Below are 27,355 nucleotides of genomic sequence, written 5' to 3'. Positions count from 1 at the left end.
TGTGGTGTGTGTGTGTGTGTGTGTGTGTGTGTGTGTGTGTGTGTGTGTGTGTGTGTGTGTGTGTGTGTGTGTGTGTGTGTGCATAAGGAGGTACCTGTCTGGGCGGCCTCATGTGTGAGGCTTTGGCGCCCTCTGGTGGGAGAGGCTGGTCTCTTCTGGCCGCTTGAGGTACTCTAGGAGTTCAAAACATAATGAATCACACTCACACATACAGACAATCAGACAGACAGACACACACATAAACACTGACTGACTGACTGACTGACTGACTGACTGACTGACTGACTGACTGACTGACCGACCGACCTGTAGGGGTACTTGGGTCGAGAGAGAAGGGCCCGGTTCTTGAGGTGCTGGTACAGGTTACTAGTCACAGACAGAGGGTTGAACACACTGTCTTCATCAAGCTGGGCCAGACTGCCCTGTGACACACACACACACACACACACACACACACACACACACACACACACACACACACACACACACACACACACACACACACACACACACACACACACACACACACACACACACACCAATTAAAGCGTTTAACCCATGGACCCTAAGCAGGTAGCTCTTGTAGAGTCTCGTTAACGTGGTGACCCTCCCCTCCCCGCCCCGGGGGTCCGCTGACCTGTATGGCGTGCAGGGTGTCAGGCCGGGGGTCCTGGGCGGGCGCGGGCAGGGGGCAGGGCAGCAGCAGCTCCCTGGAGACCACCGGCTTCAGGAGGAGGGAGGAGAACGGGGAGGCCTGGAGGACGTAGTGGGCCTGGAGGCCTGGGGGGCACACGCGCACACACACACAAACACGCACGCACACACGCATACGCACACACACAGAGGCACACACACACACACACACACACACACACAGAGGCACACAGACGCACACAAGCACGCAGACGCACACACAAACACACACACAGAGGCACACACACACGCAGACGCACACAAGCACAGACGCACACACTCACACACACAGACGCACACAAGCACGCAGACGCACATGCACACACACATACACATATACACATACAGGCACAGACACACACATACACTCACGCACGCACACATAGACACAGACAGACAGACAGACAGACAGACAGACAGACAGACAGACAGACATAGACGCAAATACACGCACGCACGAACGCACATGAACACACTCACACAGAGATGCACATGCATGGTTAATAAATTCTTGTACAAGGAGACCAGTCAGCGCTTACTCACACACACATATTGTATATAAAGTTTCTACATGAAAAGATAGAGAGGCCCCAGAAATGCCTTCTCTCTGCTGTGATTGAACCCTAATATATTTTGAAGTAAGCGTTGTTTCTAGGAGACGGCCCACCTGGGCGAGGGGCGGCAGGACTACGGGCCGTATCGGACCTCACCAGCAGGAACAGATCCCGGCTCTAAGGAACCCAGAGACCAGGAGGAAGAAGAAGAAGGTAAGCAGGACTACACTTCCCACAACCAGACCCAACACTAGGTCACAGCGAGCCGCCACCATCTTTGTAGTCCTCTGTGGACGATGGTTGGGATTGATGGGATCGTTGTCAGGGGGTCCTGAACTAGACGAAGATCGAGCTGAACTGATCTAGTCATGTAGTGAAAGATGAGGCTGTTGATGGGGTGTGATGGGTCGTAGCCCAAACTAACGAGTGGCGGGGATTCAGGGCTCTCAGACAGACAGACAGACAGACAGACAGACAGACAGACAGACAGACAGACAGACCCTCATGGACTCAGACTCCCCCTACCACAGACACGCAAACAAACAAACAAAACTACACACAGACACCCAGACACACGCACACAAACACACACACACACACACCCAGACACACACACACCTCAATTACAATTATAATTAGGGCATTTAGCAGACGCTTTTATCCAAAGCGACTAACATGGGTTACTACACACAGTGACACACCGACGGCAGAGTCGACCGTGCAAGGCGACAGCCAGCTCGTCAGGAGCAGTTAGGGTTAAGTGTCTTGCTCAGGGACACGTCGACACTCAGCTGGGAGGAGCTGGGGATCGAACTAGCAACCTTTCGGTTACAAGACAACTGCTCTACCTCCTTTGCTAAGCCGACTCAAACCTACACACACACACACACATGCCCCCCCCCACCCGTACCCTGAGTGTGTGACAGAGGGCGTGGAACAGATCGTGGTTGCTCTCCAACTCGTCCCAGTCCAGCTGCCAGCAGGAGGTGGGCCGCAGTACCATGGGCAGGCCGTACATCACGCTCTCACACACGCCCTCCATGCGCAGAGTCCTGCGACACACACACAGTAGACACGTACACAGAGAACACATACACACACACAGTACACACACACACAGACACAGTAGACACATGCACAGAGAACACACACACACACACACACACACACACACACACACACACACACACACACACACACACACACACACACACACACACACACACACACACACACACACACACACACACATAAGCACTCAGAACAAATGGTCAGATTCAACACAATTTAAAAGTTTTCCTTTTTCTTGTGGTCATTACTTATGATATAAATTATAATGACAAATGCTGTGTGTGTGTGTGTGTGTGTGTTTGTGTGTGTGTGTGTCTGTGTGCGCGCGTGTGCGAGCGAGCGAGAGAAAGTCTAACGCCTGCCAAGGTGACTCTGCAGCTCTGTTCCCCTGTTCCCATAAAGGGCCAAGCCATATATCATCACTCATCAGTATGCAGAACACACGCGCACACACACAACAATCATTCGTCCACACACACAAATACACACCGTCATAAGCACACACTGGTACAGAACAGGCTTTGTTATGCACACACACACACACACATACAGACACACTCTCACTCACACACAGACACAGTCACAGACACTCACACACAGACACACAGGCAATTTGATGATCATTTCGTTTTTTTAGCATTTATTTTGTATACTGTATGTCTATACGGCTCCATCCATGCTATCCATGAGTGTGAGTGAAAAACTGTGAGGTGTTGCATCCGACCGGGGCTATGGCAAATCAGAGTATAGACAGACAGACAGACAGAACGACAGACAGACAGACTTCTGGGGCCGTATTCACAAAGCATTTTATCTTACCGCTAGGAGTGCTCCTAACTCGCGCTAAAACATTTTACGTAGGAGTTTTTTCTTAAAAGTTATTCACAAAGCCGCTGAGACCTACTCTTACTAAGGATAAATCACAAAGAGTGAACTAAGAGTGACGCGCCGTTGCTATGGATTACGTCAATTCTCGTGCACGAGTTTAGAAGCGGTCAGTTCGGTGATTGGTTGTTCAGACGAGCCCACTGAATCACCGAAAAACAAGGAAATAGCCTAGGCTAGAAATGAATTCCTATTAAGTAGTTATAGTGCAGTTAGCAGAATACACGCATGATGACCATTTTGTGCAGACCACGATAATGACGTTGTAGCCTGCACGTTCAAGAGAGAGAGAAAGCAAACAATAAAAATACGTAAAATCTAAAATAAAATAAATGTTACGAACTACCCAAGTGTTGACTGATTTGTGCCAAGGTGTTTACCTAAAATGTGTTTTCAAAGTGGTCCCTAAATGCCTGTCCACTCGGTTCCACACGGCCAAATTCCTTGTAATGTTGATCGCCATCATCATCATCATCATCATCATCATCATCATCATCGTCTGGCTGTGGAATGTTCCTCCGCTTGCAAAGGTTGTGTAGAATGGCACATACAGTGATTACTGTGCTTGCCCTCTCTGGGGTGAGGCGTATTTCGCCGTGGAGGACATGAAACCGACGTTTCATCTGCCCAATTCCTCTCTCCACAACATTTCGTGTATGTTTGTGTGCTCGCAAAGAGCCAATACGATGTGTTTTACGCATAGGACTAAGCGTAATCTGCGTAATCACTTACATGTTACACTTTAACTGTGCTCCCGGTTGTGGATTAAGGTAGGGTGTCTAGAGCCACGTCTTGCATGGATAGTCACTGTCACCCAGCAAGTGACACCCAACTGGTACATCTCAAAAAGCTGCCTCAGACCGCTCACCATTAAAATGCGCGAATCATGGGTAGCTGAAGATCCAGGCCACTTTGCAACAACATCCAGTAGGCTATGGTAAAATTTGCATCAAAAACAACCTGCGTGTTGATGGAATGCACTTTCTTCCTATTGACGAACACGTCCTCGTCTTTTGATGGCGCAATTATTTTTATTTTTTATAAGTTATATATATTTTTTTATAACTTTTTATTTCGGGACTAATCGGATTATTCCTGTTAGTCGGGGATGTTATTGCATCGCGCATTAACTCCACAATAAGTTGAATACCCTAACATGTCGTCTCGCAGGCATTTTAAGATTCTTTGTGAATAGGTCTTACTGAGTTAGGAGTCCTCTTGAGGACTTTTAAGCTCTCCTAGACTTAGGTGCTACTTTTAGTCCTAAAATACTTTGTGAATTGCTCTTAGTGAAAAAAGTTAGGAGTCCTAAATTTAAGAGTGACACGCCCATTATTTTTAGGAGTTACTCCTAAATTCGCCAGTTAGGACCTACTTTTAGCCCTAAGATCCTTTGTGAATACGGCCCCTGATGAACCACTTGGAATGCTCCAGCCGTAGAACGTTCTGGATGGAATGTCCGTGAGGAGAGTTCCATCAGACAAGAAGGACGGCATTCATGGACAGACACGGGACGTATTGATTGTCGACGCCCCCCTGAAGCTATCAACCAATCAACACACGCAGGCATGCCGGCACTCGCAGACACACAGTGCTTACTTGACGGCTGTGAGTCTTGGCGGCGGAGGGTTTTGATTGGCCGAACCCTTGGCAGGGGGCGGGAGATCTCCGGCGCTCTCGGTCTTTGGGCCAATGTTTAGGGTCAGCGGGAGGAGGGCGGGGCTTAGCAGACGTTCCTGCACGTCACACTTTATGTATACTATAGAGAGAGAGAGGGAGAGAGAGAGAGAGAGAGAGAGAGAGAGAGAGAGAGAGGGAGAGCGAGAGAGAGAGAGAGGTGGGGGAGAGAGAGAGAGAGGGGGAGAGGGAGAGGGAGAGAGGAGAGAGAGAGAGAGAGAGGGGGGGGAGAGGGAGAGGGGGAGGGGGAGAGAGAGAGGGGGGGGAGGGAGAGAGGGGGGGAGGGAGAGAGAGAGAGAGAGAGAGAGGGGGAGAGAGAGAGAGGGAGAGAGAGAGAGAGAGAGAGAGGGGGGGGGGAGGGAACAAAGGGGTTTACAGCATCAGATATCCACAATATATAGTCACAGGCATACCTATTTTTGTAGTTCCATGCTTCAATCACGATAAAACAGGGTTAACTTATGAACCTAGGAGGTGTGAATCTGTGGGGTCTCGATTCGATTCCAAATCGCTCCTCGATTCCGAAACGATTCCCGATTCAAAATGGATTCTGGATTAAGTACATAAGGGTGCTGATTTCAGGATCTACTACAGTCCGTTGTGGGCAGAGAAACTGTCTGGTAAATGATGGCATGACGGCAGAGGAATGTCTGTATGAGACTACGGATTATTTATATTCGAAAAGGCCAAAATCAACTAATTGCACTTAGGTAAACACACACAACGGCAAACCTAAGAATAATAGAAGATGAGCGTCCAGATTGTTCCATGAATGGATTAGTTCCCGCAACCCTGCTCCTGAATACAACGTACGTTCATATAGGGCCGTGCGATTCATCAAATTTTCATTGCGATCTCGATTTTTTGCGTCAAACGATCAAAAACGTATATAATCGTGTTCAACGTTTTTTTCCTTTTTCTTCTTTATTAAATTTTTCATAGAAATCCGAATAGCTGAATGCATAATTTTACATTATATTTTAAGGGGAACTTTCAAAGTTCCCAGTTCCAAAGGTCTTTCTTGTAGAGAAATGCTGAATAACTGCATGATGTTTTCAAACTAAAAAAAATAATCGTTTGAATAATCGTGATTTCATAATTGACCATGATTTTTTTTTTTTCATAATGGAGCAGCCCTACGTTCAGACAAACTCAGAGTCTCCCTGACCGGGTCCGGGGCGGTACCTGGGCTGTCTCTGTCCGCCCCCCCGGGCAGGACGAGGTTCAGCTGCTCCCGGTCGCCCCCCTGGGCCTGGAGCCAGGACTTCAGCACCGTCTCCACGGCGACCGTGCTGTTGTCCACTCGCTGCAGGTCCATCTCCGTCCCGAGCATCAGCGACTCTGGAGAGGGGCCGAGACACACGGACCAATGGGAATGAAGGGCGGTTGAGGGCTGAAGGGGTATTGATCGATTATTGATTATTGTGTGCACGAGGTTGGGCCAGTGGGTCAGGGGCTTAATTGTGGTCGGCATTAATTGAGACAAATTCAGCACAAATTCGTGCTGTGTGATCGTTCGCCACTAGAGGGCAGCAGAGTCTCACACACTGCATGACGCCCAAGTACAGTTTCTGCTGTATATCTGACAAATGGCGCTATCTTATATACGAGTATTAGCCTAATACAATACAATACGGCGAGTCTGCACATTACGAGCAATACTAATCGGAAAACACAGTAACATAATAACAGATATAAGTGTTGTGTAGAATCCATGGGCTGACTGTGGAGACTGTCTGAGTGGCTCTCTCTGAGCCAGAGAAAATGCTCACTTGATTTCCCCAGAGGAGAAGAATATTGGCCCGGTTTGTTGTCTCAGTTTCAGGGCTTTAAGTGGTTTGCTGGGGTATTCATGCTATAGCTTTATGGTAAACACGTCTCCCCCCTTCTAGTCTCTGTCCGTTATCACAGAGACGAGGGAGGAAAGAGGAGACGAGGGGGATGAGGAGGGAGGATGGGTGAGGAGGAGGAGGAGGAGGGAGGAAGGGTGAGGAGGAGGAGGAGGGAGGATGGGTGAGGAGGGTCTACGCTCAAGTGCATCTGTCTCGTCTCATCAGTCACCGGAAAACGGCTCGGAGATTGTAGTGCCACACCCTCTCTCTGTGTCTCCCTCCCTCCCTCTCTCTCTCTCTCTCTCTCTCTCTCTCTGTCTCCCTCCCTCCCTCCCTCCCTCCCTCCCTCCCTCTCTCTCTCTCTTTCTTTTCCTCCATCGCTCTCATTCTCTCCTCTCTCTGCTTTCCTTCCTCTTTCCCTCCTCCCCTCTGTTCTCCCTCTCTCCTCTCCCTCCCTCCCTCCCTCTCTTTCTCTCTCCCTTTTCTCTTCTCCCTCTATCCTCTCCTCCCCCCCCTCTCTGTAGATCCATTATCTGTACACTCATGGGCTGCGGTGGTCTGTGCTTACATCATCATACATGTCCGGCCATTACTGAGCATAATGCTCCCAGACCCTATAGAGAGCCCCTCCCACCACCCCCACCCCATCCTGCCCACCTGCACCACCACCACCCCATCCCTAGACCGCTGTTCAATAGTTTATGACTCCCCTCAGTGGAGAAGTAATGGGCCAGATGGGAGAGAGAGAGAGAGAAGGAGGAGAGGAGAGGAGAGGGGGACGAACGGAGGTGGAGAAGGAAGGATGAAGAGGAGGAAGCCAGAGAAGGAGAGAGAGGAGAGAGGGAGATAGAGACAGCATATGGAGCTAGAGATGGATGGGAGGGGGGAGAGAGAGAGGGAAGGAGGAGAGGAGAGGGGGACGAATGGAGGTGGAGAAGGAAGGATGAAGAGGAGGAAGCCAGAGAAGGAGAGAGAGGAGAGAGAGGCGATAGAGACAGCATATGGAGCTAGAGATGGATGGGAGGAGGGAGAGAGAGAGGGATGCAAAGTGAAGCGGGAGAGTTAGCGATAAAGATGGAGGATAGAGAAGGGAGAGAACGAGGGGGAGAGATGTGACTGAGGAAGAGGAAAAGAGAGGAGGATGAAAGAGAGAGAGAGAGAGAGGAGACGAGTGTGCCCAAGTTCTTCAGACGGACTCTGCGATGAGGAACTTTAAATCTGTTAAATTATTGCTCATCGCACGGGCCCATTAAAATATATATTCCTGCACATGTCGCCCGCACAGAAATAAAACCCGGAAGCCTTTTAGGGTCCTGACCCTGTACTTAATCTGCACTCTGCAGACCTCCTCTGTGTGTGTGTGTGTGTGTGTGTGTGTGTGTGTGGAAGCAGTAATGAAGATATGGAGACTGGCCATAAAGTACTATTAATTAAAATGATCTGGAGGGCAGAGGAGTGAGAATGATTGCGGTCCAGGTTTTTGATTAAAAGGGACATCACAGACCACTGCATAAAAAACTTTTAAGACTCTTTTTAAATTAAATGTTCTGGCTTTACAGAAAGGAGAGGGGAGAGGAGGGGATGATGATGGCATCATAGCAGAGTGTGTTTGAGATGATGCATTATTTATCTTTGAAAAGTAATATTAACTGATTGCAATTAAGTCAACACCCATTCCAAATCACAATCACAATCAATGCTGTGCCCAAGAGGATTCTTTCCCCCACCCCTTCTCCTGACACACTACTGCATAAATATTTTCTCCCTTTTAAAACAAAATGTTTTGTCTTCCCAGAGAGGAGGGGAGGAGGCAGGAGGGAGAAGAGATGGCCTCTCCTCATCCTGAATCGATGGCCATTATCCCATGGAATGAGGAAGTGAGCAGAAGAGAGAACCACAGAGAGGGAGCTGGGATGAGGTAATGCTGAGCCAGAGGAAACGGGGGGGAAGTAGATACATGGAGAGATCATCCACTAGAAGGATGCTACTCCAATGGAACAAACTAGAAAGAAATAGTGGGCGAGAGGGACAATGGCGGAAAGCATTTACGTCTAGATAACAGGAGGGTGAGGGAGACGAGTAGAAAGGTAGAAAGAGGGAAGGACGGAGCGAGAAAGAGAGATAAATGTAAGGGCGAGGCCAAGTCAGCCAGAGTGAAATCGATTTCACTCTTGGATAATATCTGTCTGGGGAATTGGAAACGAGAGAGAGAGAGAGAGAGAGAGAGAGAGAGAGAGAGAGAGAGAGAGAGAGAGAGAGAGAGAGAGAGAGAGAGAGAGAGAGAGAGAGAGGAGAGAGAGAGAGAGAGAGAGAGAGAGGAGAGAGAGAGAGAGAGAGAGAGAGAGAGAGAGAGAGAGAGAGAGAGAGAGAGAGAGAGAGAGAGAGAGAGAGAGAGAGGGGGGGGGAACTAAGGGAGAGAGATAGTGGAGGGCATTGAGTATTGATCCTCACAGAAACAATCATTGGGAAAGCAGGATGGGTTCAAACTGTTAAACCGTGCACCTTCAGCAGTTCTTTTATTTTATGTGTGTGTGTGTGTGTGTGTGTTCTTGTGCTCATGACAGTGCATGTGCAAGCACACATACAATCTGGATGGATCAGTGTGCAAAGACCTAGCGTTCGCATTGAGAAACCTCCCTGTTCGCCAATGTCTCTCGTCCCTCTCTCTCTTTCCCCACTAGACTGCTCGCACTTCAATACTCCAACGTAAACTCTGAGAGAGAGTGTGTGCGTGTGAGTGGATTACTCAAGTGTGTGTATACGACTGCACTCCAGTTTCAATTACAAGGCATTCTCTCTCTCTCTCTCTCTCTCTCTCTCTCTCTCTCTCTCTCTCTCTCTGCCATTTAAAATTCCCAGTATGCAAGGTGACTCACTTTCCCGCTCATCTGCAAATCTAAATCGAATGTCCGATCGCGTAATGTGTGTGTAGATGTCCACCAAGACTGTGATAGTGTTGGGGGGTAAATCCCCTATAATCACACAATCTTCCCCCAGAGAGAGTGTGTGGGGGTGTGTGTGTGTGTGTGTGTGTGTGTGTGCGTGTGCGTGTCTATCTTTTCCTTTGGCATCAGAAGTAAGCGATGAACAGCCCACAGACGGGTAGCCGAGCGTCAATGCAGATTAGCCATCGATCAAACACGCACCGTCGCAGGACACGGAGACAGACCAGACATTTGTCAAGCCCTCTCTCGCCTCGCTGGCGCGGCGACGTTTGTTAGGGCCGTGTCGTCATGGCGATGACGGCCGTTGCGACCGTTACAGGAACAAACAAGAGGACCCCTGTTCCCTCGCTCTCTGTCTTTAGATTAACAGTAAGTAGGGCATGGCTAATGAGGCCGGCAGAGGAGCGGGTTCAAGCGGTGGTGGATGGAGTGAGAGGAGGGGACAGGGCGGGGGGCAGGGATAAACAACAGATCAGACACGTGTTGAGAGAGAGAGAGAGAGAGAGAGAGGGAGAGAGAGGGGGGAGAGGGGGAGAGGGAGGGAGGGGAGGGAGAGAGAGAGAGGGGGGGGGGGAGAGGGAGAGGGAGGGGGGAGAGAGGGGGAGAGGGAGGGAGGGGAGGGAGAGAGAGAGAGAGGGGGGGGGGAAAGAGAGGGAGAGAGGAGAGAGAGAGAGAGAGAGAGAGAGAGAGAGAGAGAGAGAGAGAGAGAGAGAGAGAGAGAACAGATAAATGAGCAGCTTTGATGGAAACAGACAGACAGAGAATGTATGGCCTCAGCATTTAGCCATATTCACATTAGCAGCTTGAGGATGCTAAAATACTGTATCTACTATACAATTGCATAAAAAAAAAATTAAACTTTTATATGGAACTTTCTAGATATTTTTTCTGTTCTCTTGTTAACATTGTTAACGTTAACATTCGTTTTGTCTGTTGCCTGGAGATATTATTGTCTCAGTGTGTGGACAGAATAAATCAGATAAATGTTCCGTGTTTGGGGATAGCCTGTGGCAGCACTCTCTGCTGCTGGTCTTTATTAAAAAAAGGCACTTCTAATGAGGTGGATGCAGGAGATCAGAGAACGGGCTGACCAGGAGAGGAGACAGATGTGACGTCTGCAGGGAATACACGTCAAATGGGTTGTAGTTGGATGTGTTTTTTAGAGATGAATATACTTAAATGTAATAATAAATGGGAATAATCGCCCGTGTACTTTCACTACAGATTGTAGATCAATTTATCTACCATTTCATTGTACAGAGAGAGAGATAGAGAGACTGAAAGAAAGAGAGAGAGGGACGAAGGGGGAGAGAAGGAAGGGGGTGACAGCACACCAAAGAAGGAGGTCTAAAGATAGCTAGAACATACAGTATTGTCACATATAGAGACATATACATATACATAGAGAGAGAGAGAGAGACAGAGAGAGACAGAGAGAGACAGAGAGAATGAAGATGTAGACTACAGGTGAGCAGGCAGATGTTGAGCTAATCGGACCCCAGGCCACTTACCCAAACAGACCGGCGTACAGAGCGCTGAGGGACACGGATCGTATAATGTATGCTGAATAGATGGAGGAGGGCAAAGGGACGTGGATCATACAATATATGTTGAATAGATCGAGGAGGAGAAAGGACCAGATGGCCGGAGAGGACTGAGATGAATGCATGGAGGCGGCAGGGGGAGTGTGTGTTGCTGTGTAAGTGTGTGAGTGTGTGTTTGTGTGTGTGGGTGTGGGTGAAGATGTGATGAATGTATGTGTTTGTGTGTGTGTGCCTCTGTGTGTGTGAGTGTGTGTGTGTGGCCAGCGGAACAAGCAGCACTCACTCAGTGTGTGTTTAATAGCCTCCATATCCTGGAGTGTGGGGCGGGACATCTGCAGGCCACTATGATAGGACCACCGCGGTGACAGCCTGCGTCACTCAAAGGTGTGGCGGGCGCGACCTTGCCCCTCGACATGGTGTGTGCGGGTTTGTGTGCGTGCGAGGGTGTGATCCTGTTTGTGTGTGTGTGTTTGTGTGTGTGTGCGTGTGTGTGTGTGTGTGCGTGTGTATTTGTATGTGTGATCCTGTTTGTGTGTGTGTGTGTGATCCTGTGTGTGTGTGTGTGTGTGTGTGTGTGTGTGTGTGTTTGGAGGTGTGATCCTGTGTGTGTGTGTTTGTGTTTGGAGGTGTGATCCTGTGTTTATGTGTGTTTATGTATGTATGGGTGTCGGTGTGTGTCTTTTTGTAAAAAGTGCAAAAAACATGGGCCCTTGGACTAGACTTTTAACACATACAGATTCACATTTTGCATCTGTATATAATTTAAATTGAGTTATGTTTCATGTCTATCCTTTTGGTATTTTTATATATTCATACCGTTGACCTTTTTATACATTTCATGGGGCAAAGTCTGCCAAACCAGCATTTCACTGTGCATACTTAACACTTGAACTTGAACTCTACACTCTCTGGATGTGTTTGTGTGTGTGTGTGTGTGTGGGGGGATGTGTTTTTTGGGTACGTGCGTGTGTGTGTGTGTGTGTGGGGGGATGTTTTAATATCAGGCACTGCAGTGTTTTACCGCAGAGAATCTCAAGGCCGTTACTTGAACTGCTCCTGATTGTGGGTGTGTCTGCATATGTGTGTAAATGCTTTTCACACCTCGATTTTACTAATGCGGGTACATTGATGTAGTGTATAATTTTTTTGTATAATTTTGGGCGGGCCTGAGCTCTTTCGTGTGTGTGTGTGAATATGTACCAACGGTAGTCGATCGGTACGTTAGGATGTGGTTTCCTTTTTCAAGCCCACATCCGACCCCTCCACCCCCACCCTCCCCCACCCTCCTCCACCTGCATCCCATGCGCCACCCACCTCTCCAGACCTGCTGATCGCCGTGGAAACCGAGCACGGTGGCACAGAACTGTTTCTGATACGGTCGTGGTTTCCCGGGTCGCGGTTTTCCAGGTTTAAGCGAGTGCATGTGTTAAGGGGAGGGGGGCATTGGGGAAGGAAACCACTGAAGCCTGATGTGGACCCCTGGAGCGTTGTGATGACAACGGAACACCACAAACTGTACGGAAACCTAGGCAATGAGCATGCCCCCAACGCTGACTTCCTGGTTGCCTTTGGCAGGTTGTATTATATACAACCGCCATAAAAAGGAAATTGCTTATCATCTCTTATTTATTTTAAACCTCTCACTTTAGTTTTGGCCTCCTTCAGCGCCACCTGTAACCTGCTTCAGGCAACATAGATTCTCTAGTCGTCTGCATTCGGTGACTCTTTGGAAGTTAGGTAAACTTTGTAAAATCCTGCGCACACAAAAAAAAGTTGCCTTTTGGCAAAACAGGGGATGATTCCTCTCTTTCACACCTAATTCCCCCTTTGAGAAACCAGAGGGTGCAACAGAATAAATCTCCTGGAAGACTGGATTTTACATTTTTGGCGTAAACAGATTTACAGCTTTATGGGGATGTGACAGGGGACTATAGGAGCGTAGGGAATTCGACAGCCAAGAGGGATTTGGAGGTAATTTTGACATGCTCCCATCACAATCTGGTTTGATAACGGTGGTTACAATGCGGTTAATTCTGGCTGCAGTCGCTGGGGAAAACAGTGCAGAACGGCAAACAAGTAGATAGTTACCCAACACACGCCACGGTCCAATAGATATGCGAATGTACCAAACAAGTATATACACACAGGCATACACAGGCATACACACACACGCACATGCGCACACGCACGCGCATACACACGCAGATGTACAAATACAGGCTTTTTATACAAGGACAAACAGAAAGCAACCGAGTACAGCCTTCCAGCAGCATAATGTGTCGGTGTAGCACCTACTCCAGGTACAACACTTGTTTTTAGAATAGCCCACATCCCCAGGTCCAAGGTCCTGCAAAGTCTCCCTCCTTGTACAAATAGTAATATATTGGGACAAGCTCAAGTGTCTTGGGATTACACGTCATCTCGATGGTGCGAAAACACCCTGAGAACTCTGATTCAGAGGATCAGGTTGTGTGAGGAAAACAGACGTGTAGGAAACAGCCTCCTCACCAGCCTTCCATGCAGATACTGTCACCACAGAACAACAAAGAGGTGGCGTTGAGACGCGTAAGCCCTGTGAGGTAAGCAGCACACCGCCCACGCTAACCCTGCAGATAAAGGCTTTTATTTTGAAGGAGCCCACGTCAAACGTCACAAAATTTCAAGAAAGCCTTCTAATGACATTTATTCAATGGAGGGTTTTCTGTGGAGAGCCAATCGGAGAGATATTACCGCTGCTTAGGCCAAACGAAGTTTGACAATTGTGAAGTCATAACAGGGACGACATTTTCTCCGCTGGGAAAATGTTAAGAGGTGACAGTGACATTTATTCCGAGAGTCTGCGATTTGAAGAGGTGTCACTTAACCTCACGAGACGAGGGTGAACGGTCGCAGCGTGCGTCGAAGTGGTTCCACGCTAACACCTTGCTGACTCCGAATAGGTTTCGTGATGAGACACATGGCCGTGAATAGTAAAGGTTATCCTCATCAAAATGAAACTCATCTAAGGCCCCGTTTACACGAGGACGCTTGCGGGTAAAAACGAAAAAAATATTTTATCAGAAGTGCCTTTCGTTTAGACGGTGAGAGCGTTTTTGTATGGTGCCAGTTTCCTGCCATAATTCAAACCTGAAAAAAAAAGTTTCAAAGGCTTGTAAGTCTTGGTTTGTAAACTCAACACCTTGTAAAAAGGGTTTTGCAACACTGAAAAAATAGATTATAACCTGAAAAAATTTCAAACAAAAATTCAAACATCTGTAAACATGATTTTGTGTTCTATTTTATCTTCTTCATCATTTTCACCAACACATTTTCAAAGTTCAAACAATTTCACCAGCGCATTTGCAGAGTTTCAAATCTGGCATTGTTTCCCGGTTTTGAAACCTTGTAAATGGGATTCTGCAAACAGGTGTTCATACATTGAGAAATAAGTTTTGAAAGGTTGTATATTTACCATAACCATTTCGCTTTAAACCTATTGGTTGCTCTCGGCTGACGTACATTACAATCACATTCTTGTCATCGGCAGAGCACTGTCAATCACGCACAGCCCGGTGAACGGCACGTGTACATCCTTCGTCCCTCCCTTATCCCCATGCGGGTGTTGGCGGATGGGGGAGTCTTGGCGGTGGACTGCGACGGTATGATAGTTGTCTGACCGCTTGGAATGTAACGACGTACATTCCAATCACATTCTTGTCATTGGCAGAGCACTGTCAATCACGCACAGCCCGGTGAACGGCACACGTGATTGGAATGTACGTCAGCCGAGAGCAACCAATAGGTTTAAAGGTAAATGGTTCCGCCCCCAGGAACGTTTTTTTTTTCTTCAGACTTGACTGTCAGGAGTTTCAAAACATATGCGCGACAGAACACTGCCAATATTCACGTGACTCAAAGCTTGCGCCTGTGTGGTCAAATCTCTGAAAAGTCAATGCTGAAAAGTCAGTTCTGAAAAAATACATTGCAATGGCGTAAACGTACACCTTTACAAGTTTTTAAAACTAAATATACAACCTTTCAAAACTTATTTCTCAATGTATGAACACCTGTTTGCAGAATCCCATTTACAAGGTTTCAAAACCGGGAAACAATGAAATACACTGTTAGAACAGTGCCAGATTTGAAACTCTGCAAATGCGCTGGTGAAAATGTTTGAACTTTGAAAATGTGTTGGTGAAAATGTTGAAGATAAAATAGAACACAAAATCATGTTTACAGATGTTTGAATTTTTGTTTGAATTTTTTTCAGGTTATAATCTCTTTTTTTCAGTGTTGCAAAACCTTTTTTACAAGGTGTTGAGTTTTGAAACCCAGACTTACAAGCCTTTGAAACTTTTTTTTTCAGGTTTGAATTATGGCAGGAAACTGGCTCCATATTTTTGGGGCTTAGAAACACAAAAATCTGAAACCACCCTCCAGAGTTGAAATCTTGAAAACGCTCCGCCGTAGCGTTTCCGTCTACACTGCCAAGACGCAAAACTCTGCTCAGATCTGTTCACGTCGCGTACGCGTTTACGTCACATACATGCCCCAGTACAGGGAAATAAACAAACATGTTGTATTAGTTCCATGCGTTGGACCGTCAAGCTGCTCTGGCAGCTTGAGTCTTTCCACGAAATGTACAGGATATGTACAGATAGTATTACTGAACAGAAAAGGATCTGTAATTATGTTTTGATTTTTGCGGCGTAGATAAGAGAAGAAGGAAGATAATATGCATGCGCTCAGACATGGTGGTGTTGTGTGATGGTGTATCACAGCACCACCTAGCTGCCTGACATGCATACCCAATCGAATTCTACACACTTTTGCGTCACCGTATGCGCGCAGATTTCCTCCCGAAAATGCTTGTCTAAACACGGAATAAAAAGTGAAAACGCGACGCCACTTTTGCGTCTTCTGTTCAGACCGCCATCATGTAAACGTAGCCCAGAGCCTGTTCCTGATTCGGGGGTTAACGTAACGCATTAATTCACAACGTCACATCTGTGTGTGGGTTACATCTTTCGGAAAGTACGATGACATCTCTAGTTCCCGACTCTGGTCCCAGGAAACCTATTAAAGTATAACTTAATTATCATTTATTCCCAGAGACTCATATGAGTTGCTCACAGATGAGGTCTCAATGACACATTATTGTAAATGCCATTAGCGTAGCTTAATGTACGAACACAAGACCACTCATGTAATCACAAGATATTAACCTAATCACATCAGCATGAGGACATAAAGGCGATACATAACATGGGTACAAGGACGCAGATACACAGGCCTATCTAACGGGTCGATCGCTTGTGTGTAGACAATGCAGTGATGTATGCTCCAGGCTCTTCGGCGATGACTATAATCAACCTCTTATCTAATTGGGCCCATAATTAGTACCACTGTCCTGATGCGAGCGCCTCTATCTTTCCTAATGGCTGAGCGTGGGGTGAAGGAGAACATTGTGTGTGTGTGTGTGTGCCCTCTTTGTGTTGTCCTCTGCTCAGGTACCGTATCCTTGGCAACCCCAATGACGCGCAGGGCTAGGGCCCAGCTGGCCAGCCACTGATACTACTATCTGTACAGGTCCTCTGACTCTCTGGCCTGTGTCTCTCTCTCTCTCTCTCTGACTCTCTGGCCTGTGTCTCTCTCTCTCTGTCCCTCTGGCCTGTCTGCTCTCTCTCTGTCTCTTTGTGTATGTGTCTCTCTCTCTCTGTGTGTGTGTGTGTGTGTGTGTGTGTGTGTGTGTGTGTGTGTGTGTGTGTGTGTGTGTGTGCGCGTGCGTGCGTGCGTCTCTCTCTCTCTGTCTCTCTCCCTGTCTCTCTCGCCTGTGTGTCTCTCTGTCTCTTTGTGTGTGTGTGTGTCTCTCTCTCTCTGTCTCTTTGTTTGTGTGTGTCTGTCTGTCTGTCTGTCTGTCTGTCTGTCTGTCTCTCTCTCTCTCTGTGTCTGTGTCTGTGTCTGTGTCCGTGTCTGTCTCTCTATGTTGAAGGATATACAGTGTATAAAAAAGTTACAATAATAATGGGACTTTGTCTGTCCTAAACTCCTCACAGCGCCTGTGAGAAAGACAAAGTGATGGGATGCTGCATTGCTGGCGAGCCTTGGCAGACAAGTGGTTTTCATGTTGTGAGCATCTCTGTTATCCACTAAAGTGAGAGCCGGTCAGACAGAAGAGGGCAGCCAGCACATTCCTCCTTCCGTTCCAAAAACCAGTCTGCATATTGTGTCTATGAATAGCCTAATGCAGCCAGACAGAATTTTTTGGATCCTGTTCAGTGTTGCGCTTTACTCATCATATTTTCCACTTACATATTGTACTCCTCAGTGTCCAATGGGTCCGCACACCACACAAAATCAGCCGACCATTCTATTCATTAATTGCCCTCAATGTGAAGAGCACTTGAGTATGTGTGTTTCACCTAGCCCTTAATCACTGTTACAGCCTTAAAACAAGTTCACAGGCCACACACAGGTCACAGCCCTGACCATAAGCCATCTAAACTGTCTGAAGGACAAGGAAAAACAACCCAAACCAAAGGGAAACTGAGGCCAGATAGATTACTGGGTTAGACACGATGAAGGCTGTGGTTCGTCTTCTATCTACACCGAAGCCTTCTGTGTAGATAGAAGGGGTCACGGACACACCCTTGCAGTACCAGGACACACCAGCAGGGTGTGTAGGACACACCCTGCTGGTGTGTCCTGGTACTGCATGGGTCTGTGGGTCTGTGGGTCTGTGGGGTCAGTGTCTCAGGGCTGTCTCGGCCCATTGTGTGTTAACTGCTCCCCAGACCCCAACACCCGGGTTTTTAATGTCCACGCCTTACACTAAAAACAGGATGCTTACAAAGGCGTTGGCCTGATGTGGAGTGAACACACACACACACACACACACACACACACACACACACACACACACACACACACACACACACACACACACACACACACACACACACACACACACACACAGGTTTGCTGTCCTCTGGCTGACATGTGATGGGTCAGGAGATAATCCTTTTCATTGTTTGTATTCCTGGAGAACCGTTTACATAAGAGAGTGATGTCAGTTTGATGTACAGTGCCAAAGATCGGAGGATGACACCGAATGTAATTTATTTCACAGTTTTATGGACAAACGAGCACACACACACACACACACGCACACAGTACAAACTTGGCCTTGTTGCAAAGATAAATAAGGCATAATGGGTTCACAGACATAGACATTACAAGACCAGAAGCTTCTCTCCATCTGACCCAGTCCACATTCCTGAACACTCCCGAATCCCAGTACGCTGCCAGACCAGTTGACCCAGCCAGAGGAAGTCCAAGATGTTTTAAATATGACGACAACACACCCACACACACACACAAACACATAGACACACATACGCACACACAATATTATTGCGAGTTTGATTAATGAAAGTAGTCTAAATTATTTAAACACAGAATGTCTAACTGCTGTCTTCAATCTGAAGTACAGTATGTTATCAATTTAATAATCGTTGCTTTTCATTTCCTCTTGTTAAAAAATGTTTCTACGATATGACCCTATGTTGAAAGTCATAATAGTCCATCAACAGTCTTCAGAGAGAGAGTCTAAATATCACAGATGGTAAATATATCACAGCAAGGACAAACATAACTCATCAATGATGTTATTGGAAGGACAATGAGGACAAGCCCCTGAACCCCTCCGGCCAATCAGATATCTCCCTCCGATCGCTGTGATCCGCCTCAGCGCCTAATGCTATCTAAGCTGTCATTTCCCTCTTGGCTTCAGAGCCTGACCAAAGAAAAGTAGCCCTCGTAATAAGATAAAGCTCTTATCATTCAGAGCCTGGAGGGCTTGGGTTTCTAAGCAGGGGCGAAACAACACGCAGAGGTCACAACAAGGAAGACCTTGCAGACACGTCGCGGTTGCCCCGTTCCTGTCCCCATGCCTTTGGCCTGACGGTGGCCGATCCACCATGCTGTCGTCATGTGGTTCGTCCTTCTGTCCCCGGGTAAGCGGTGACGCGGATGACTAGCGTGCGATGGAATTATAAGCAGATCATGGGATTCTTCCGAGGGGGATCACGTTTGGGGGCATGGGATTGGAGATAAGGGCCACTGAGGCACGCAGGAACTGAGAACGTCTGCGGTGGTTAAACCGTACAGCGTGTTGCCGTTATAAGAACGAAAAATAGATTGATCGCAGGTGTTCCGTTTACAGTCCCCGGACGGAACCGAGTTCTTGTTTTGATTTGGAAAAATGTACTGCGTTGGCCGGGAATCGAACCCGGGTCAACTGCTTGGAAGGCAGCTATGCTCACCACTATACCACCAACGCTGTGTGTAAATATTCAGAACAGTGCTTCGATCAAAAGTCATCCCCACACCCCAAAAAGTTTTTCTTTGCTAAAAGCCTAAACCCTTCACCTCGAAGAGCATGAAACTACTTCTCTGTGTGAGAGGAGAAGTAGATCTCTATTAGGGAGCCGAAGGAATCCCTGCAGCTTGCATGACATAGCTCTGCACTCACTCACCCAGGAATGCTCAGAGGAAGATTAAAAAATAGAAAAAAGGTACTGCGTTGGCCGGGAATCGAACCCGGGTCAACTGCTTGGAAGGCAGCTATGCTCACCACTATACCACCAACGCTGTGTGTAAACTGTCAGAACAGTGCCTCGTTCAAAAGTCATCCCCACAACCCAAAAAAATTTTCTTTGCTAAAAGCCTAAACCTTACACCTCGAAGAGCATGAAACTACTTCTCTGTGCAACAGGAGAAGTAGATCTGTGGCTACACTGAACGCGTTACGCGCGTTAGAGGCATTGAAAATCGGCATTTTTGCATAGGGAACTATTGGTTAAGGCGCGTAGATGCGTTACACGCGCTAAAGCAGTGTGTTAGGCCCGTTTTACGCACCTAAATAACGCGCCCAACGCACCAACACGGCCAACGCAGTAACGCGCAGAGTTCAAAAAATGTAACTTTTGATGCGCCTACGCGTGACGGTTAGCCGCGATAGCCAATCAGCGTTGAGCTTGACCCGATGTCACTGGCAGAGCGACGGAGGACGCACAGAAGCAGAAAGAACATGGACGACCAAGTCATCGTGTCAGTGTGTGCTGAATCGATGAGGAGGTGGTGAAACTCACCCAGCTGTGAGCGCCTACGGAGGATGTCATGCACTAGAGTTTCGATTCTCTGCCCGAGCCCGACCTGACCCGGCCGGACCCGCGGGCCGGGTCGGGCCGATATTTCCCACCACTATCTTCGGGCCGGGTCGGGCCGGGCCTCTGATTGAGCGTATGTGTTTTTTTTTTTTAATCATTGCTTTATTGGCCTCATCTGAGGAGGAATCTATGCCATAAACAGAAATATTATAGGCCTTTATTACACAGGTCTTCTCAATGCCGTGGAACGCTCAGTTCACTTACATGGGTAGTAGTCCGGTTACTTGTCAACCCCAGCGTCTTCGGTTGCTAAGCGACGTCAACGTCTTTGGCGGACTATTTCTCTACTAATCAACACTATGAATGCTGGTTACGAATAAATTGTAAGACACACCATGTGAAGTTATTTTTTCGTTTAGGCAAGTAGCCGTGTAATAAGCGGGATAATGTATAGAACGTCGCCGGTCATTATCGAAAATAAGCCCCTTCAGGGCGAAGCGAGACACCTCCGCTGGGCGGGCTCATCTCGTTGCGTAGGCGCGTTAGGCGCGTTGTACCATTTTTGTGACACACAATGATCAAGCGTCAGGCTAGGCGCGTTACGCTCGTAATCTAATGGGCGTAAACGCGTTCAGTGTGGCCGCACCTTTAGGGTGCCGAAGCAATCCCTGCAGCCTGCAAGAAATAGCTCTGCACTTATGCCGCGCTTCCACTGCAGGGTGCGGTACGGTTCGGTTCGCCTCAGTCTGGTAGGGAGGGGGCGGTATAGCCCCGAGGTCGCGTTTCCACCGTCGACAGTACCCTTAATGGTAGGCCGGATGTCGATCGCCGCAGCAGCTACGTAAACATCGTGACAACATACAGCTCGACACCGTGTAGCCTGCTCAAGAAAAACAATGGAAAAGTTGAACGCGACACATTAAACCAAGAGCTACCATGGAAGTCGTCCAGCAACAGTTCCTGGCAGAGGAACGTCTCCACCTCCTTGTTCGCCCAAGCAAGCGTTTTACGCGACATGTTCATTGTAAACAATAATACCTCGAGGCTACTGAGAGGTTTGTTTGTTTTTATCCCCACGTCGCCCGGAAGTGACGATTCTGTCGACCAATCAATGGAGGGGGTGTGTAGCTCGAATTTTCTGGCACCCTTTCAGGCGTCTCAGTACCCCAACGGAGGAGTACTGAAGACGAGCGCAAAACGAGTACGGCTCAGTCCGGGTCACGCCCACTTTTGGCGGTGGAAACGCAATCCGTACCGCACCTTTGCGAACCGAACCGTACCGCACCCTGCAGTGGAAACGCGGCAGTACTCACCCAGGAATACTCAGAGGAAGATAAAGAAATGGAAAAAAGTACTGCGTTGGCCGGGAATCGAACCCGGGTCAACTGCTTGGAAGGCAGCTATGCTCACCACTATACCACCAACGCCATGTGTCAAAAAAGGAGCTTGCTACAGTCGAGGAACGTAAACAGAGAATTTTTTTGCCAACGCCAACGTCTTTGCTAAGTTTTAGAAAAAAGTACTGCGTTGGCCGGGAATCGAACCCGGGTCAACTGCTTGGAAGGCAGCTATGCTCACCACTATACCACCAACGCTGTGTGTTTAAGCACTCAGAGCTAGCAGACCTAGAGGCCCCTCCAAACCCCAGCTGGGACTGACATTCCTCACTGTGAAGAAACAGCACAGCCATAGCCAAAGCCAGGGCTTATCATCCGACTTTACCCTGCGGCGTAGAAGTCACTGAGCACAGTGACAAGTAGAGAATTCACCCTGTCTGTGGAAACGGTTCCTTGACCGTGGATGTAAAGAGTTCGGTGTCACATACACACAGAGACACTGTCCTTGTGAGGACATCGTATGTCCTCAAAAGAACTTGGGATGCGTGAACAGCCTTCTATACTTAGAATGTGCACGCAAACACTTTGTACATAAATACTTGGAAGTCTAGTTTCCTCCGCTTATATTTTCCACTGGGAATTAAGTATTTTGTGAATCTCTCTCTCTCTCTGTCTCTCTCACTCTCTCTGCCTGTCTTCCCCCGTCTTGTTTCTCAGGGCTACGTCAACCCCCATGAGTAATTACAAGAAAAAAAAGAAACCAATAATTACATATCATTATGAAATTAGAGTCGGAGTACTTTCGGTTGCAAATGTTGTGGTCTCATCCTGCTTCACTATGATGATACGTGATGAGGTGTTTACGAGGAGAGAGAGAGAGAGAGAGAGAGAGAGAGAGAGAGAGAGAGAGAGAGAGAGAGAGAGAGAGAGAGAGAGAGAGAGAGAGAGAGAGAGAGAGAGAGAGAGAGAGAGAGAGAGAGAGAGAGAGAGAGAGAGAGAGAGAGAGAGAGAGAGAGAGAGAGAGAGAGAGAGAGAGAGAGAGAGAGAGAGAGAGAGAGAGAGGGGAGACCACAGGAGCTGAATGAATGGGGTTAGTTGGGTGGGGGGAGGTAGTATGTGAACAGACTTGAGCAGTGAGCTGAGCTGACTTCTCGGTGGCTGCAGAGGCCTCATGTGGCCTCCAGCTGTGGAGGTGTACTGGTGGACTTCCCTGGCATTTTGCCCTGCCGGATGTGTAGGTTCTGTTACGTGTGTGTGTGTGTCTGATCGGTAATCATTTCTGTGTGCGTCTTCCTGGAGAAGTTTGTAATTATGTGTGTATATATGACATTTGTGAGTCTGAAGAAGCAGTGCTGGTGTGTGTGTGTGGGTGTGTGTATATGTGTGTGTTTTACTGGGTGCGTTTGTGTATGTGTTGTTTGTGTGTAGGTGTGTGCGTGTGTGTGTGTGCGCAAGCATGTGTCTGTCTGTCTGTCTGTCTGTCTGTCTGTCTGTCTGTCTGTCTGTCTGTCTGTCTGTCTGTGTGTCTGTGTGTGTGTGTGTGTGTCTTGGTGTGTGTGTGTGTTGGTGTGTCTACGTGCACGTCTCCTACCCTCCTCCGCTGAGCTCTTGTCCTCGGGGGAGCCGGAGACGCGGCCCCAGTCCCCCGCTGCAGTACTGATCTCCAACACCAGGAGGCGCCGCAGGGACACCAGGTCCACGCCCCGCAGCCCCGCCTCCAGCCGCCGCACCACGCCCCGCCCCGGCTGGCTGGTCACCACGGTAACCTGACACGGCAAAAGAAACAAACTGAAAAAACACTTTGATAGCAGATGGCAGAGGTTCTGTTAGCCACACGCTTTCGGCGCGTTGTTGTTATTGGTGAACAACGTATTTGGGTCAGGTAGTTTCAACAACCTCTTCTGTGGAGGGGGGATGAGTCGGACTGGGTGATGGGGCTGTGATGTGTGGTGCTCTTCAACCTTGTGATCACCACAAGCGAAGGCCTTTTTTTTGGTTTTTTTAACGGTTGAAAAAAAAAACAAAAAAAAACAAAGCCCCTCTGACAAGTCATCTCCGCACACAAAAATGTTCTTCTCTGCTAAAAGCATGAACCTTCCACCTCAACGAACAAGAAACTGCATTTCTGCGTGACAGGAGAAGCAGTGTGTTGCCGAAGCAAACCCTGCAGCCTGTATGACAGCTCTGCACTCGCTCCCCCAGAAATACTCAGAGGAAGATTCAAGCATTTGCTTCTATGTCTGGTATTCTTCCTCTGCATAGGGAGAATCCCCTGTGGAAGAAAAACAAACTTGCTGCAGTGCTGCAACGTAAGCAGAGCCTTTCTTCGTATAGTTTTGGAAAAAGGTACTGCGTTGGCCGGGAATCGAACCCGGGTCAACTGCTTGGAAGGCAGCTATGCTCACCACTATACCACCAACGCTGTATGTAGTCTTTTCAGAACAGTGATTTCCTGAAAACTCATCCCCACACCCCAAAAAGTTTTTCTTTGCTAAAAGCCTAAACCTTCCACCTCGAAGAGCATGAAACTACTTCTCTGTGTGACAGGAGAAGTAGATCTCTATTAGGGTGCCGAAGCAATCCCTGCAGCTTGCTTGACATAGGTCTGCACTCACTCACCCAGGAATGCTCAGAGGAAGATTAAAAAAGGGGAAAAAAGGTACTGCGTTGGCCGGGAATCGAACCCGGGTCAACTGCTTGGAAGGCAGCTATGCTCACCACTATACCACCAACGCTCTATGTAGTCTTTTCAAAACAGTGATTAGATGAAAAGTCATCCCCACACCCCAAAAAGTTTTTCTTTGCTAAAAGCCTAAACCTTCCACCTCGAAGAGCATGAAACTACTTCTCTGTGCGACAGGAGAAGTAGATCTCTATTAGGGTGCCGAAGCAATCCCTGCAGCTTGCTTGACATAGGTCTGCACTCACTCACCCAGGAATGCTCAGAGGAAGATTAAAGGGGACCTATTATGCTTTTCGAATTTTATGACCTATAAACGTTGTTATAATGATTGATAGTCATGTTTAACCATACACAAAAAACGATGTAGATTTTCGGGAAACTCTTCCTCTCATCTGGGCGCTTTCAGCAATCTCTGTCAACGCTCGGTTTCGTCCTTCTCCGCCCCCTCGCCCCCCTCCTGCCAACCCAACTCCGTTGAGATTGGTTACCTTCCTTGAAGCGCGCGCACTCGCGGGCAGATTTGACCAGGCATATGGGGGTGCGGCAGGAGTGCCTCTACGTAGATGATTTCCCGGAAATGTGAACAAGTGAATCGCAAACGTTGTCCCGAGTGTTTAGCGCTCTGCACAGCCACCCCAGACTGTCAGCAGGGAATACGTCGAAATGCATGCACGTCATTATTTGACACTTTAGTATGGTTAGACATGAATATCGTTTATAGGTCATAAAAGTCGAAAAAGCATAATAGGTCCCCTTTAAAAAAGGTACTGCGTTGGCCGGGAATCGAACCCGGGTCAACTGCTTGGAAGGCAGCTATGCTCACCACTATACCACCAACGCTGTATGTAGTCTTTTCAGAACAGTGATCTCGTCAAAACTCATCCCCACACCCCAAAAAGTTTTTCTTTGCTAAAAGCCTAAACCTTCCACCTCGAAGAGCATGAAACTACTTCTCTGTGTGACAGGAGAAGTAGATCTCTATTAGGATGCCGAAGCAATCCCTGCAGCTTGCTTGACATAGGTCTGCACTCACTCACCCAGGAATGCTCAGAGGATGATAAGTTGATATGTTCAAAAAGAGCTTGCTACACTTCAGCAACGTAAACAGAGACTTTTCTTTGCTAAGTTTTAGAAAAAAGTTCTGCGTTGGCCGGGAATCGAACCCGGGTCAACTGCTTGGAAGGCAGCTATGCTCACCACTATACCACCAACGCTGTGCGTTGAAACATGCAGAGAGAGCCGCGCTACTCCCGAGCCCAAACCCTGCCTGCGCCTGACATTCCACAAGGAAAAAAAGCTTGCCTGGGGTCCATCCAACCATTTTTCCTAAACATTACACTTTCTCTTTTCCATTACGTTCCCTCAATAAGTTCCAGTGAGTATCGCGACTCTTCACCGAAAACACGAAGCAAACAAGAAAACAAGACAGAGATCTAGTCTTCATTATGTGTTACACACAGCGTCTCGTTGGTATTGGCTTGGTTAATCTCTGAGCTTCTCCTGAGGCCCATCATTCTAACTGTTGATCTAATCACTGTTGGCTGTGATATCTTAACACTAGATAAGCAAAAGTGTTGTCCCTATTGCAGAGACTACTGTGCATGATTGGAATAAACGTCAAGAGCCACAGTGATTTCATTCGTTGGTGGCAGAATGGTTAGGCTGGTTCAATGTTTTAAGAAAAGTCAGACTGCAACACAAATTATATGTACATGCTCATTGCAAGGCAAACCCAAAGACTACGAAGCAATGGATGGAATATGTATAATTCTTTACGAATCATGGCTTTTCCCCCAAACTCTCAATTGAGATTATCTCCTATGTGCCTCGGCTACAAGTGCACTTGTGATATGGATGCTAACCAGGCTGGGGACCGTTCTTTAAGGGCCAAGTCTGAGCAACGTACAAAAGAGGTACATTCACACTCAGTCCTTCAGCACGGCGCTTTCATCCCAAGCCCCTTACAAGTGGGCCTGAGAACAAAGGCAGAGATCTCTGCAAGGCGCCCATTTCACGCTCCCAAAAGAGAGATGTGGATCTTGTCAGGGCGGTGACTTATATAGAGTTATATTTGGATGACAGTGGGGGGGGGGGGGGGGGAGAGAGAATAGAGCCCATTGAGTCAGGGGCTTTTCACGCCTAAAGAGGATGAGGGAGATAAGGCTGATGTTCTGGACACAGTGCTGCGTCACATAGCCTGAGGTGGGAGATGATCCCTGTCTAATTGGATTAAGTGGAGACGGGGACCTGCGTTCTGTTTCTTGCTTCCTGTTCTGTTTTTGGGGAGAACAGGGCCTAACTTGGTGAAGGATTGAATGAGTGTGGAACATCGGATTACGCACACAGGTGCAAACACGGACAGGAACATCCGTCCCTTCGCGGTCACACGCATCCACTTCTCAGCTATTCATACGCATGTGTGAGATGGAAAAATGAATCCTAATACTTTATATAACGAGGTGATTTAATAAGCCCTTGTATAAATTCTCCTTGCACTAAGAGATAGCTCTGTTCCTCTCGCTTATTAAAAGGTGGGATGATAGTTGTATCTCATTTGTATCGCCACTGGCAAAGTCAATCACCTGACTTCTTTATTGTGTAGATTCCTTTAATTATTGTGTTCTTTAAGGGTGTAAACTCCCACTGTATTGCAAATTAACTCCATTGTCGGTGTCAGACAGGGCTAGCCCATCTCGGGATCCACGCGGTCACTCCCTTCACCTTTTGTTTTGTTAATTTAAGACCTGATTCCTTGGTGCTACTGCCCACATTCTGAAGAAGCCTACTTGTCCCGTGATCATGCTCCATTAAACCAAGCACTTTGCCTATGAAGATAAAAATTTTAATCGACGTGAACTGCATATGTTTATGCCATACACACTCCCCACTGGAAAGAAGCCTTTGAATTGCACTCACTGAGCACACAAAAAATAAACCCACACACTCACGCACACTCATAGACAATCACTCACGCATGCACACACA

The 27,355-nt window shown here is 47.8% G+C and overlaps 1 protein-coding gene and 8 non-coding genes across 9 annotated transcripts in view; all 9 read right to left on the bottom strand.

The window, feature by feature from the left end:
* Nucleotides 1–94: 94 nt before the first annotated feature.
* Nucleotides 95–27,355, bottom strand: part of m1ap (meiosis 1 associated protein) — a gene marked incomplete at its 3' end in the record, with an annotated part of 33,834 nt that continues 6,573 nt past the window's right edge. Inside the window, exons 5-12 of the mRNA XM_056584936.1 lie at nt 23,279–23,453; nt 6,066–6,221; nt 4,803–4,962; nt 2,158–2,299; nt 1,361–1,424; nt 638–780; nt 307–422; nt 95–173 (exon numbers count right to left, since the gene is read on the bottom strand). Of these exons, the coding sequence (XP_056440911.1) occupies nt 95–173; nt 307–422; nt 638–780; nt 1,361–1,424; nt 2,158–2,299; nt 4,803–4,962; nt 6,066–6,221; nt 23,279–23,453 (1,035 nt within the window). The remainder of the gene's footprint in view (nt 174–306; nt 423–637; nt 781–1,360; nt 1,425–2,157; nt 2,300–4,802; nt 4,963–6,065; nt 6,222–23,278; nt 23,454–27,355) is intronic.
* Nucleotides 19,450–19,521, bottom strand: trnag-ucc (transfer RNA glycine (anticodon UCC)). Its single transcript has one exon. It is a non-coding gene; the product is annotated as a tRNA-Gly (tRNA).
* trnag-ucc (transfer RNA glycine (anticodon UCC)) lies at nt 19,761–19,832 on the bottom strand. Its single transcript has one exon. It is a non-coding gene; the product is annotated as a tRNA-Gly (tRNA).
* Nucleotides 21,706–21,777, bottom strand: trnag-ucc (transfer RNA glycine (anticodon UCC)). Its single transcript has one exon. It is a non-coding gene; the product is annotated as a tRNA-Gly (tRNA).
* On the bottom strand, nt 21,874–21,945 carry trnag-ucc (transfer RNA glycine (anticodon UCC)). The gene has a single exon. It is a non-coding gene; the product is annotated as a tRNA-Gly (tRNA).
* Nucleotides 24,038–24,109, bottom strand: trnag-ucc (transfer RNA glycine (anticodon UCC)). Its single transcript has one exon. It is a non-coding gene; the product is annotated as a tRNA-Gly (tRNA).
* trnag-ucc (transfer RNA glycine (anticodon UCC)) lies at nt 24,351–24,422 on the bottom strand. The gene has a single exon. It is a non-coding gene; the product is annotated as a tRNA-Gly (tRNA).
* On the bottom strand, nt 25,139–25,210 carry trnag-ucc (transfer RNA glycine (anticodon UCC)). The gene has a single exon. It is a non-coding gene; the product is annotated as a tRNA-Gly (tRNA).
* Nucleotides 25,513–25,584, bottom strand: trnag-ucc (transfer RNA glycine (anticodon UCC)). Its single transcript has one exon. It is a non-coding gene; the product is annotated as a tRNA-Gly (tRNA).

Source organism: Gadus chalcogrammus, unplaced genomic scaffold (genome assembly GCF_026213295.1).
Source record: "Gadus chalcogrammus isolate NIFS_2021 unplaced genomic scaffold, NIFS_Gcha_1.0 GACHA035, whole genome shotgun sequence".
Classification (NCBI taxonomy): domain Eukaryota; kingdom Metazoa; phylum Chordata; class Actinopteri; order Gadiformes; family Gadidae; genus Gadus; species Gadus chalcogrammus.
This window is presented reverse-complemented; position numbering and strand designations above follow the sequence as displayed.